At 37.2% G+C, this 14719-nt stretch overlaps 1 protein-coding gene across 1 annotated transcript in view; it reads right to left on the bottom strand.

The window, feature by feature from the left end:
* ZNF804B (zinc finger protein 804B) overlaps positions 1-14719 on the bottom strand; it is a 544169-nt gene that overhangs the window by 7066 nt on the left and 522384 nt on the right. Inside the window, exon 3 of the mRNA XM_028120064.2 lies at positions 2440-2570. Coding sequence (XP_027975865.2) covers positions 2440-2570 — 131 coding nt within the window. The remainder of the gene's footprint in view (positions 1-2439; positions 2571-14719) is intronic.

The following is a 14719-nucleotide window of genomic DNA, read 5'->3' as shown; positions in this document are numbered from 1 at the left end:
GGCAACTAAACACATGCACAATTTAATTATCTTCTGTGAAAAAGTATACTTTCCAAAGAGGAAACAAGACATAGCAAAACAACATAATTTCTTTAAATGATATAATATCCTAATGTCCCACATTATTCAGCTCTTATATAAGAAATTCCATCTTCTCAGAGTCAATGGTCCTATAATTTTTGAAATTTGGAAAAATGTCCATATCAATATACACTATACTTAAATTCATACATAGTAGAAATTTACAAACAAAATGACTCTCCACCTCCATACAATAACTAGGCTTGCTGAGGAACCAGGTTGTGTTGAATTACTCAAGAGATGGCCAAAGTTGACTGCCCTTTATAAGATCCATTACAAGTTTCCTGCATCATTTTTTTCCATCAGTCTAATTCGAATATTCTTATTACTAGTAAATTCTCCTCTTTTATCTAATGGACCACAGAAGAATTTTCTTGTTATCTGCATCACCCTACTTAGAAGTCTTTGTAATGAGAATAATGGACAGAGGAAGGTTGTTCAGGAGGGGGGTAGTAATACAGATGATCTTTTTTTCTTTTTCATTTTATTTCTTACTTTCATTTTTCAATTCAGCTTCCAAGATGGAAATATTAAATAATTCTATTAAGTGACTTCCCTTAGGCCATGAGGCTGCTTAAGCAAAAAGAACAATTGGCTGGAGGGCAGATGGCAGGTAGCAGAAAAGAATGCAATAATTTTCCTCGTTCCGAGTTTTGTATGTGGAAAGCTAAACACCTATCACTTCCCTAACAACGTGAAAAGAAAAAAAAAAAAAAAGAACCTGGAGACTATGTCTATTCTATAAAGTATGTGGGGTTTTTTTTAGTTAATATGATTTTCAGCTCAACCCCCATCGAGTAGATCTTTTAATTTGTTTTAATTTGGAAGATACTTCATGAGTAGCTTTGTAAACTCAGCACTTGTAAACAAAAGCATCATAACCATCACCACCATTATTTCTCCCAGAGGAAAATATGGAATGGGTAAGTAGAAGTGCAGAAGTGTGACAACTTTCTACTAATAAAATAACCAAAATTATGTGTATTAAGTCTACTCAGATTTTTTTGTCATGTGTTTTTAAAGGACCTACCTAAAAGTTGTCTCTCTATAGTGAGGTTTGCCTCTTTTTTAAAACCTTATAATACCATAATAGGTCATCCAAGAATTAACATATTCCTCAGATTTTTTTCCTTCATGCTACCACAATTATCATTAGACTTTTTCTTCTGAGTCCTGTTTTGACAAGGATGATCTGGCATCATATTGACAGTGTGTTCGAATAGCATAAGATCCTCAGTGTGTTGGCAGGTACAAAGCTCAGTACCAGTTGTGTGTCCTGTTTCTATGATTGTAGAGGACCTCAGAGCATGCATTTTTTATATTGACCTCACCTCTGGACATGGTATTTTTTCAAACTTTATTTTTTCTTTATACCAAATTTCTCACTTAATTTTTGCATGATTATCTTTTATGTATTTTGATAAGTTAATTAAATTAGTCTAAGATAGTGGTACAAATACAAATACATGGACATATGTAAGGTGAATACTGTGTTTTTACTCGTAAATTGATCCTTAAAATAAATATTTTCTTAGAATGAAATGTGAGCTCTAATATTTTATGACACTCAATAATATGAGTCATTCATTCCCAAACTTCTTGCATCTTGTTTTTCATTTCAACAACAGGGGTTTGAATTGTGGCACAGGGCTATAAATTTCACAATTCACCAGGTTGCTGTCAACTGCATTAATTAGCTACGTTAGGTGTTCTACATCATGATTCATATGAACACAAATCACAACCTGCAAATTTAATTGAGTTCCAGGTAACAATCTCCTCACTTTGAAACATTCAGCAGTTCCAAGCTTATGTAAAACAGCTATTTTTCAGCTACAAGGATGTATTAGTATAACATGTGTTATAATTATCAATTTAAATGGCATGGTGTGGTAAATTTAACTGCATTAATTACATCTTCTTTTGTCACCTGGACAATGATAGTGCTATTTATTTCAGATTCAAGTGTGTAGAGGGAAACGTACAGATTTATTTCCTCCCCAAAAAGATGCACTGTTCTTTGTGGTTTTTTAAATTATTATTATAAACTTAAAATAATTACTAAAGAGCTAAATGCGTCCATTTAAATCAACTGGATAGAATAAGTGCCAGTATATTAGAATCATTCTTAGATCATTTCATTAAAGAGCACATAAAATTAACAATATTGGGAAAGAAAAAAGTCAGATACCAAAGGAACTAACTTATGAACCTTTAACTACTAGAACCATTTGCTCTCAAATGTGTGTTTCGATTAATTTGTTTACATTGTAACAATGAATCAAGTAAATCTTTCTTTGACATTTCCCCGATGATTGAAGAGAGTTTTGAACCATCTGAGATACCTCTAATTCTTACCATTCAGACTGTTGTCTTAACTCGGCCAGCTGATGAAGCCGTTTAAGTGCTTTTTCTTGTTTCTTCTCATCTTTCCATGACTTGGAAGCTACGTTTCGAGCAAATTCCCGTTGCTTTAATTCCTTCAGTCTCTATGGACAGAGAAGAAAAACAGAAAGGGTACTATAAATAATATTTTTTCCATCCATAAGGCTCCTTATTAAACTTTGTCCTGGGTGCAGAGGTAACTTTCTGGATGGACAGAGTAAAAAAGTGCCTTTTCCATTGATGTTATTCTCTTCTCCAAGATAAATGTAGTTGTCAACTGGCTTATTTATCAAAGCTTGTCACAATCACTACAGAAGTGTGCTGCGAAGCTGAACCCTAGTTCTTGCTGGGACCACCCTGGCTACATATCTGCAATCATTTATGTGCCTGTGAAAACATAAGTCAAAAAATGTGTGATACATGAATGGGTGAAGGGAAAGGAGGTTATAGGGTGCCCTTACCTCTCAACATTGCCCACAGCCCTCTAACTTGTAAAACATACTTACTCTTCTTCATGAAAATTGATGCTATTAAATATACTTGGTGAAATGAGCTTGTTTCATTTAAGAGCTTCTGTTATATTGTGAAAGATTTAGTTCAAAGCTCTAAATATGATTCTTAACTCATTTTTTCCTGGTGGAGGTATTTATTCAATGCAGATTCCTAGTTTCTATCCAGGAGGATAAAAATGGGTCAGGGATTTAAACTCAGGATAGATGCTTGGCCTTGCTTGATTTAAATTAACCTACCACTTCTTTTAATTAATCTTTTCTCTAAAAACATTGGCTTATATGCAAATTGGATGTTGCTCATTACCTGTTTGGATTTCTACTTCAGAATTGGCCACTAAGCACACCTAATGATATTGAACACATTGAGAAACAGCCACAATCAAATGAGCATCTTGAAGCTTGGCACTTAATCCTGAATTGAGAAGATATTTGAAGATTAGTCTCTCTTAACCCATACAAAATGATTTCAAACTGTCTGAAATCTATATCCATTCAATTTGTTCTCATTTTCCAAATCAGGTAGAGAAGATATTTCCCATGAATGGCAAAAACCACATAGCTCTCCAGTGAGGTCATAATGCAGTACTGGACTATTGCCCCCCATAAAACAAGAGCCCCAAACTTTAATGATCATCAGCTTTTTCCTGAAAGGGGACATGCTTATGGGAGATGGTGGCCAGATAACCACATCTGGGCTAAGTATTTGAAAAGGGAGGCACGACCAACTTTTCAAAGAGAGGATATTCTAAGCACAGAGAACAAGGGGTGCCTGGGTGGCTTAGTCGGTTAAGCATCCGACTCTTGGCTTCAGCTCAGTTCATGATCTCAGGGTCGTGAGATCAAGCCCTATGGGCTCTGCTTGAGTCTGCTTGAGTTTCTCTTTCCCTCTGCCTCTCCCCCCGGCTCTCTCACTCTCTCTCTCTCAAATAAGTAAATAAATCTTAAAAAAAAAAAAGAGTTTCACAGAACTAGAAACGGCCAAAGGGGGAACAGTGGAGTCAATATGGATTCAATTTTTTTTAATTATGTTATGTTAATCACCATACATTACATCATTAGTTTTTGATGTAGTGTTCCATGATTCATTGTTTGCGTATAACACCCAGTGCTCCACGCAAAACGTGCCGTCTTTAATACCCATCACCAGGCTAACCCATTCCCCCGCCCCCTCCCCTCTAGAACCCTCAGTTTGTTTCTCAGAGTCCATAGTCTCTCATGGTTTGTCTCCCGCTGCGATTTCTCTCCCTTCATTCTTCCCCTCCTGCTATCTTCTTCTTCTTTTTTTTTTTTCTTAACATATAATGTATTATTTGTTTCAGAGGTACAGGTCTGTGATTCAACAGTCTTGCACAATTCACAGCGCTCACCATAGCACATACCCTCCCCAATGTCTATCACCCAGCCACCCCCTCCCTCCCACCCCCCACCACTCCAGCAACCCTCAGTTTGTTTCCTGAGATTAAGAATTCCTCATATCAGTGAGGTCATATGATACTTTGCAATGATGTGGATGGAACTGGAGGGTATTATGCTGAGCAAAATAAGTCAATCAGAGAAAGACATGGATTCAATTTTTGACAAGAGCTTTAGAGGATTTTAAATAGCAGAAAATTTCAAGAAATAAAATTACAGCCCATGTGTAAAAAAACAAAGCAAAACAAAACAAAACAAAAAATGATCAACAGTTTTCTAGAGCTGATAAGCAGCAGAGTGTCTAGGCCTTAAGAGACAGCCATGGTCAGAAGGGAAAGGCTTTTAAAATCTCTAATCCTACTGGGGCGCCTGGGTGGCTCAGATGGTTAAGCGTCTGCCTTCAGCTCAAGTCATGATCCCAGGGTCCTGGGATCGAGTCCCGCATCGGGCTCCCTGCTTCTTCCTCTGTTTTTCTCTCTCTCTCTCTCTCTCTCTCTCTCTCCCCCTGTCTCTCATGAATAAATAAATAAAATCTTAAAAAAAATCTCCAATCCTACCTACCGTCCTACTCACACTTCCTTAGCCTCCCTATACAGAATAATCTAGTTTTTGAAGTAAAAGCTTGCCTTATGAGCAAAGATCTTTTGGAAATTGTTCTACACAGTCTAAGAGCCCACATAAACACTCTATATTATATTTATTTAATATTTGATATTACTCGTATGTAAAACCTCAATAGCCTAGGAGAGGAAATGTATTCATTTGCTCACAACTGACACTTGACTGGAATCTCCTTTGAAACCTCCAGGTATGCCTCTGTTTCTTTCATGAGCATCCCAGATTCCCAAACTGCACTGCTAGCTCTGAGTTACAAAAATGATTGAGAATTCTGTCTTATTTACCCAACAATACATGCTGTTAACTACTACTATATAATAGGGACATCTAACTGTTAAATCAATAATTTTCCCTTCAAGGAAGACAGACAAGTGAATAGATATTTTTATAAGATGGTATTGAGTTTCTCAATAGGGGTGGACACAAGATGTGTTTGAAGCATAGAGGAAAAGTTAAGACTGACTGGGGTGGTAGAGATTTGTTGTGTTAAGGAAGTCAGCAAAGTTAAACTGTGTTTAAGGAACACAAAAAACTGGAAGAGATTTTGTTTAAAAACATCTAGCCACAGATTTGGCTTAGCAAATGCTGAGTGCTCAAGATTGCACAGAGAAAAACCCCAGAGATCTAAAGAGGGATCCCCTCAAATTTTCAGCAGGCTGAATTGCGTGAAAAAAACTACTCAAAGCCAAGGAAAGGGCCACCTGAAAGAATTAATGGCAGCAGCGCCTAGCATTCAAATAGGGTCAGGAATAGCGCTTGTTCTCACCAACGAAGCTGGAAAAACTCATGGGACATTGAGTTTAGAATTCAGGGAAATCTTGGGGCATCTGGGTGGTTCAGTCAGTTAAGTATCTGACTCTTGATCTCAGATCAGGTCTTGATCTCAGGGTTGTGAGTACAAGCCCTGTGTTGGGCTCCATACTGGGCATAAATCTACCTAAAAAAAAAAAAAAAAAGAATCCAGGAAAACCTTGCTTCAGTAGAGAATAATTTACTGTGGATTGAGCACTACTTTTGATTTGCCTAGCAAATCATGAAAGCAAGAAATCCAAGTATAAACCTGATTGCAAGTAACTTAACTGCATTTCAGAACCAAATTTAAAGAAATTTATATGAATACAAAAATATTCAGCAAAACCAAGGAAAAATTAATAACATCTAACACCCAATCAAAGATTATCAGGCATGCAAAGATTATCAAGAAAGTACAGCCTAAAATGAGGAAAATAGTCGGGCGCCTGGGTGGCTCAAATGGTTAAGTGTCTGCCTTCGGCTCAGGTTGTGATCCCAGGGTCCTCGGATCGAGTCCCGCATCGGGCTCCCTGCTCCTTGGGAGCCTGCTTCTCCCTCAGCTTCTCTCTCTCTCTCTCTCCCTCTGTCTCCCATGAATAAATAAATAAAATCTTTAAAAAGAAAAAAAAAGGAAAATAGTCAATTGACACCAATACAGAACTGACACAGAGGCTAGAATTGGCAGAAAAGGACGATAGGACAGTTATAACCATATCCTATGAGCTCAAAATGTAGATAAAAGATGGCGATCAGCTGGACAATGGTGCAATTGGAGTCTCTGAAAAAGGGAGAGGGAGTATTTGCAAATATAATGGGTGAAAATTTTCCAAATTTCCTGAAAACCAAAAACCCATAGATACCCCCCAAAATCTCAAGCATGAGAAAACTATACCATGACTTGTTATTATCAAATTTTTTTAAAAATGAGTAAAAAAGTGGAACTTTTATAAAAACCTCTAAAGAGAAATGACATATTGCTATACAGTATCAATGAGTAGGATGGCAAAAGAATTCTTATTGGAAACAATACAAGTGAGAAAACAGTGAAGCAACATATTTAAATTTCTTGACAAAAATTAAAAACTTCCCAAAATAAAATTTTATACTTAGTGAAAATCTTTTTTTAAAGATTTTATTTATTTTATTTTAGAGAGAGCGAGAGAGCACGTGAGCAGGGGGAGGGGCAGAGAGAGAGGGAGAGAATCTCAAGCAGACTCTGTGTTGATCATGTATACTGGCATGGGGATCAATCTCCTGACCCTGAGATCATCCCCTGAGCCGAAACCAAGAGTCCGACACTTAACCAACTGAGTCACCCAGGTGCTCCCCAAAATATCTTTTTTTTTATAAAGAAGATGAAATAAAAATATTTTAAGACAAGAAAAACTGGAAAAAATCAGGAGCACACCCACAGAATATGTTAAAGAATATCACTGGGCAAAAGGAAAATAATACCAGATAGAAATGTGTGTCTGCACAAAAGAATAAACACTAGAAATTGTTACTACAGGATAAATAAGACCTATTTCTTAGTATTTGAATGTATTTAGACCATTTAAACAAAAAAAATAGCTACATTTTAGGGGATTTATAACAAATTTATAATTAAAATGTTTGACAACAATAGCACAAAACCCAAGAGGGGAGAAAAAACAAATATGTTGAAAGGTCTTACTCAATACATGAAATAGTAGAGTAACAGTTGAAGGCAGACTGTGATCAGTAAAGAAGTGCACAGTATGCTCTATGGCAACCATTAGTATAATAAAACAAAGTGTTTTAGCCAATAGGATAACAAAGAAGATAAAAGGAAATCACTGCATTTACTCAATCCAAAAGAAGGCAGAAAAAAAAATAAAAAGGCAGGTAAAATAGATGGGATAGTTACAAAACAAATAACAAGGTAACAACTAAAATCTAAACATATCACTAATCAAATTAAATGTAAGTGGTCTAAACACTGGAATTAAAAGTTAGTATCAGTTTGGATTTAAAAGTAAGCTCCAACTATATGTTAACTACAAAAACAAATTTTAAAATACAGATACAATTGGTTAAAAGAATATAAAAAGATATATCATGTCAACAGCAGGAAAAAGAAAGCTAGAGGGGCTCAGTCACTATCAAGCAGAGTAAATTTTAGAGCAGATTTATTAGCAGGAATAAAAAAAAGGGGAATTTCATAATGATATGGAGTAAATAAATCAGAATGACAAAATAAGCCTACATGTTTCTATGCCTAATAACAAAGCTTCAAAATACACAAAACAAAAGTGGACAAAACTGCAAAGAGAAAAAGTTAAATCCACAATTATATTAGGAGTTTTCAATGACCTTCTACCAAACAACAGAATGTTAATCGCAAATACCATACTTTTGGAACTGGTTACACCAACGTGATCATGCCTGTTATAATAAAAGACTTTTCCAACAGTTGACTTGTCTAATGAAAAGAGAACTGGACAGATAAGGAAGACTTCCAAGAATCTGGGGGTCAAATTTTGCCAACCTCATATTTTAGCTTGGGTTTTCCCAAGTTTCTACTTTTCTTCTCCCGTTCTAATAAAAATCCACTTATTTAAAAAAAACGGCATGTCCTATAATTGTCAGTAATCTTAGTCTAAACAGAAAACAAACCGGTTGAAAATAAATAAAAGTTCCTTGACAGTATAGAGTAGATCAGTTCTTATTGAGAACAGCACAAGACAAATATATTTCAGAAAAACAAAAGTTGCTACCTCACATATTTACAAAGAACTGCAGAAAGCTCAATAATCATTGCTTATCAGCAGGGACTCAGGGTGAATAGGTTAGAGCAGGTGAAGTTGAACCTCCCTGGGATGGGGAGTAAGAAAGACAGAGTAGCACCTAACAATAGGGGGGCAATAAAACAAAGTGTCTGGTGTCCAGAGGTGTTGGATGATAGATAATACAGTGTAGGGGTTAAGAGAAGGATTCTGAAATCAGTCAGATATGACTTTGTATATTGTTTCTGTCACTCACTAGCTTTGAGTCTCTAAGAAGTTTACTCAATCTTCCCAAACTTCAGTTTACACATTTGTAACTTAGCAAACTATCATATTTGCCATGTAGAGTTCTTGGAATTATTATTTGAGTTGATAAAGGTAAAAGTTAGTATCAGTTTGGATACTAGCACGGCACCTGATATATAGGAAATGCTCAATGGGTATGAACTATGATCACTTTTAGAGGTAAAAAAAAGGAATGATTAGATTTTATAGATCTTTGGGAAGCAGCAGAAATAAAAAGCCCTTGATTTACCTGGCAATGGGGAGCTATTAAGAAAGAACACTTGATTGATATTCTTACTGAAAACAGAGTGTTTGAGTAGCTTTCATCTGGATTTTACAAAACTGGTAGGTGTAGTCTTTTCTTTTCTTTCTTTCTTTTTTTTTTTTTTTAAACCACAACAAACATTTATTATCTCTCAAGGTTTCTATAGGTTAGGAGCAGCTTAGCTGAGCAGTTGCTGGCTCAGGATTTCTCACGAAGGTTCGGTCTAGATGTCAGGTGGAGCCGCAGTCTTCTGGAAGCTCAACTGAGACTGAAGGGATCCCCTTTCAATGTGGCTTGCTCACTCCTTTTCACAAGGCTATATGAGTATCCTCATAACATGGTGACTGGCTTACCCCAGAATGAATAATTCAAGGGGAATGCCAAGCAGAAGCTATGTCCTTGGAAGTCACATAGCATCATTTCCACCATATTCTTTTTTTTCCTTCTTTTTTTTATTATGTTATGTTCATCATCATACATTACATATTATTTTTGATGTAGTGTTCCATGATTCATTGTTTGCGTATAACACCCAGTGCTCCATGTGGAACGTGCCCTCCTTAATACCCATCACCAGGCTAACCCATCCCCCCACCCCCCTCCCCTCTAGAACCCTCAGTTTGTTTTTCAGAGTCCATCGTCTCTCATGGTTCGTCTCCCCCTCCGATTCCCCCCCCTTCATTCTTTCCCTCCTGCTATCTTCTTCTTTTTTTTTTTTTTTTTAACATATAATGTATTATTTGTTTCAGAGGTACAGGTCTGTGATTCAACAGTCTTACACAATTCACAGTGCTCACCATAAGACAGGAAAAGGAAATGTGCTGGGTATGTTCCTCACCCTTGTCTTGAACAGTTTATAATGTTTCATCGAAACATGTACTTTCTGTAAGTCCATGGTCTTCACTACTGAAGAAAATTATAAATTTTGGATTCATGTATGATTTATTGGCAGACTTTTCTTTGATAAATCTTATTTGAAGTTTGCTCTTGGGTATTACTATTATCTAAAATGGATCTCAATCAGGAAAGAGGGTAAAAGTATTTCCTAGAGGGAAATGGGGACTAGTTCATGTCCTTGTATTTTGCAAAGGAATTTAAAAGAGAATGTACAGAACAGATGGTCTTCCTGGTCCTGAAGAGAGGCCATGGTCCTTGCCCAGATCAAAAGCAATTTAATAAAAGACAGATGCAGGGGTCAAGCTAAAAGGAAGTAAAACAGTCCTCACATATCTTCTCCAGTTTCACAATGCATTTTATTCGCTCTCAACAAAAAGTAACATAAGGCTTATGGAGATATAGTTGCTTAAACACATTTATGAAATATTTGGAATTTAATTTTTTTTCTCAGCTTCATTTTAAAAGCACAAACTAAGCAATCTTTATTTCTCTACCTGCCAACATGAATGTTTGGCACATGCATTGCAAGTGGAATTCAGCCGTGAATATGATAAATGAAGAGGCAAATTGATCAGGTCAGTGAATCTCTGTGTGCTTGGAATGGTAATATCCCCAATATTATTGCACACCGGTCAGAACATGCATGTGAGCCTCTGCCCACGCTGGTAACCACTCTCCGTTCACCCTCACTGGAGCAGAACGGCACGTGTGAAACAGATTTCCTCATGTGTATCTACACTTTTCCTCTCTTAAACAGAATAATTTCTTCCATCCCTGCATTTTCATCTATAGAGCCCAGGGTACTTTGCTGGCATTCATGTTTTTCTTCACAGAGGAGCAAAACCTCAATGCAAAAGGTCAAAATTATTAACCTCAGTTTAGAGACAAAGAAACAAACATAGAAGGCTAAATGGTGTGATCCACAGCAAAGCAGACACCAAGCCAAGAACTGTGACTTAAAAACAGAATGTCTGATCTTCATAAAAGTAAGGAAAAGTCAGAAGAGCTTATGTAAAATTCTAGACATTTATAATAGTTTCATTTTGTGAAATTAAAAGTCAACCCTGTTCTTAGATATTGTTCATTGTTTAGAAATGTTTTTACCGACATGATTTGGGAGACATTTATAGATAATTAACAATAACCTAACACAGAAGAGGGCATAATTTGAACAACAATATGATCAAGACAAAAGAATTAAATTATATAAAATGTCTTTATTATTTCTCAGAAGAATTCTACATGTTGAAATGGGACCTTCCTTATTTTCTGCTTTTTTGCGTTTCGTCTTTTATGTGATCTCGTAGCTACACAAACACAGATAGTGAAATGAACCAAATTCTTTTAAGGCATCCCATCTTCTGAGAAGATACAGTCTGGGCTACTCACCAGGATGAGCTCCCTGCTGTGTTGCAGAGTGAATGTTTCTGAGCATATTCCCTTGGTTGAATGTACTCCTCTGAGGACCAACAGAGCCACAAGCAAAAGCCAGAAATAGGTGAGAAGAAATGAACCTGGAGCTGATACTCTGCCTCCATCCATTTCCTCACAAATGCTGTTAAATACTTCACAGCAGCATCTGGAAGATTCTTCATACCCCTGCTGAAGTAGGAATTGCTAGGCTCTAAACCTAATTGCTTATGGCCACCCCACCGTGCTGTGACAATCAGGACCTAGAGATTCCTTGTTGGGCTCATTTCTGGACTCTTTCACTGACCAGGCCCAATATTCAGGAGAGATATGGCCAGGTCTGAAGACACCACTGTTAGGTGCGAGTCTGGGGATGTTTGTAGATTCTAAAATAACCTAAAAATGTGGCTAATATAAAAGACATTTCTTTATAAGCCCAAATAGCCTGAGGTACCTCTGTGGCTTAGGAGGGGAATATACTCTGGTGGGTAAGGTAGATGCCCCTGACAAGCCACCATGCCACCCCCTTCCAAGGCCCAGGATCCCCTGAGAAGTCCTCAAACAGCAAACAGACAGCTCTGGTTTTCCCATTTCTTCTGAGAAGTTCCGTTCATCCTCTAGCTATTGGAGTCAGGATTCGAGTCAGCTGTGACACAAGGCACAAACATTTATTGGATTTTTAACAGTAGGGTTTATTTATTTTCTGTACCATGGCATAAAGTTTTTAGTAGTTTTGTGAGCCACATTATATTAGGCAAGAATATAGCCAACAAGATAGCAAGGTCAATATCTCCAGTGGTGGTTGTGAAATCATTAGCAGCATTACAAAGGAAGTGCTTTGGTGATGAGTGAATGCAAATTGCTTTTCAAACTGGTTTAGTAGTAAAATTCAAGGAGCTTTTAATCCTCACCCTTCTCCATGTTCACAGCATGATAAGAACACACCCACCATATTAGAATAGTATTAACTCCCATTAAGTGTCTGCAGAAAGTATGTCTAGGTTTGGAGAAATCCAGCATTTCTGGAATGAGCAAGTAGAAATTCATTAATTAAAGGTTATGACTTGTGTAAACATCTGATTAGATTAATCATTAGTTAATAAGAGCTCAAAAAATAATTTTGCATTCCATCACAGTCTAGACCATGGTGAATAAACTCTATGTAAGAAACACAAGAATTAGATTAGGAAAATCCAGACACTTTTTCCTCATGTAACAGGGTCTCAAAGCTACAACTATTTCTGTGGAGAAAAAGTAGAGAGTGTCAGAATGTTTCAGACATTTTTTAGTCTAGTATGTAAATTATTTCTAATTTATCTTTAAAAAGTATTATTCATGCTATAAAAATGTTCAAATAAAGTTTACAAATCTCTGTCTTTTAGAAACACCTCCAAGTGTCAAAATGTAGAGTTAGAATGTGCCTCAAAGGATTAATGTGTTAAGGTATCAAACGGGTTAAGGATATTTTTGTGAAGTTCATTTCTATCTCTGGCATCATGCGGACCAGAACAAGGCCTTGAGGGACTATTTTATATGTTTATTTTATTTTATTTTTTTAAAGATTTTATTTATTTACTTGACAGGCAGAGTGGCAGGCAGAGGGAGAGGGAGAAGCAGACTCCCCACCGAGCAGGGAGCCCGATGCAGGACTTGATCTCAGGACCTTGGGATCATGACCTGAGCTGAAGGCAGACACCTAACCGACTGAGCCACCCATGCGCCCCTATCTGTTTATTTTTAAAGATCAAAAGAATCAATCACATTCTTTCAGGGAAAGTTTTAGGATGTAAATGATTTGTGCTGAGCCCTAACAGTCTAAAAAGGAAATGTTATGAGAATCCCATGGCAAAGCTCTGTCCTCCCGCAGACTATGCGGTTGCTGTCATGATGCCGTCTTTATTTAGCAGGCTGTTATCTGCTCTGCAGCATTATTTCCCAGCTAGACGACTCCTTCATGGTCACCTGCTCCCCATCCAGTTCCTTAGGAAAACTTGACCCGATGCCCTCTGACCCCGCCATCCCACTGCTTATTGAAGAGCAACTCCTTATATTGCGGTTTCTTGTACAGCCTCACATTATATTGATTTTCAAAAGCTCTTTCCATTTCTACTTCATCCTCCCACTCTTTCATACCTGAGTTTAGGGTCAGTGACACCTGCTGAGAATATTGCAGGCAGAATTATTTAATTCTGAACATACCTGCAAACGAAGACTGTCTCAGTACAGGGAAAGTGTTCTCAAGGTTTCTTCATTTCCTAACCAAATGCTATTTTGAAATGGAATTGTCTTTGAGAAGAAACTCTTAAAACAGAGACAGGAACAGAAATGAGACATTAATGAAATTAGACTCTGGTGTAAAATTGAATTTTGGATCATGTTACTCTTACACAATAAATAGAGATGATATTTTAAAGCTAAAGATACCAGTGTTCAGTTGGGCTGTGTGTATCAGACTTGTCTGCGGTGGCTTAATCTAATCAGGTTAATTTGAGCTAATCCAAGAATCTATACTCAAGCATATAGCACAGTCCTTGCACCTTCTCTAGAAAGACCATAGCTCAATCTCCTTTCAGCTTTGAGTTTCCTCCAACTAAGACATGTGGCTTTATCATCCTGGCTGCAGTATACCCGAGAAATATAGACATCAAAACTAGGGAGAAAGAAGAGCTAAGGGCAAAAGCTGACTCTGTACTTTTCTTAAGTCCTATACACAACAGCTTTTTGGAAGCTGCACCAAGTAGACTTCATTTGCATATCATTTGCTAGAAGGACATCACATGCTATTAGCCTTTAAGTCAGGAGTATGGGGAATCCAGGTTTTCAGCTAGGATTACAGCCACCCCTCAAATCAATCCAAGCTCTGTTAGTAAGGAGAGAGGGTGGAAGGGACACTGACTAGGTAAACACAGCGTCCCTTCTACTAAATTTGCTAAATGTTGACAAAAGGGATGCTGCAGTTAGTGTTCAACTGAGGGCACTGCTTCTTTCAGATATAAAATTCCTCACTATGAGCTCTAAACCCCTGGGCTGCGAAACATGATATGGAGAAATTTCCAGCCCATTTTCTTCTCCATCCTCGTAAAAGCCTATATTTAAAGGTATCAATTCTACTAAAAGATTCGAAATTGATTTACTACTTGGGTATTGAGTTAGAAGCAGAGGTAAGCAAGCTAAAGCCCCTCGGTCAAACCTGGCTCTCCACTGTTTCTGTAAATAAAGTGATATTGAAACACAGCCATGCCCCTTTATTTACATCTCCTCTCTGGCTAATTTCAAGCTAAAATGGCAGAGTTAAGTTTTTGCAACAGAGACCA

Source organism: Eumetopias jubatus, unplaced genomic scaffold (genome assembly GCF_037043125.1).
Source record: "Eumetopias jubatus isolate StellerSeaLion01/CBP00866 unplaced genomic scaffold, mEumJub1_p1.0 scaffold_14, whole genome shotgun sequence".
NCBI lineage: Eukaryota > Metazoa > Chordata > Mammalia > Carnivora > Otariidae > Eumetopias > Eumetopias jubatus.
This window is presented reverse-complemented; position numbering and strand designations above follow the sequence as displayed.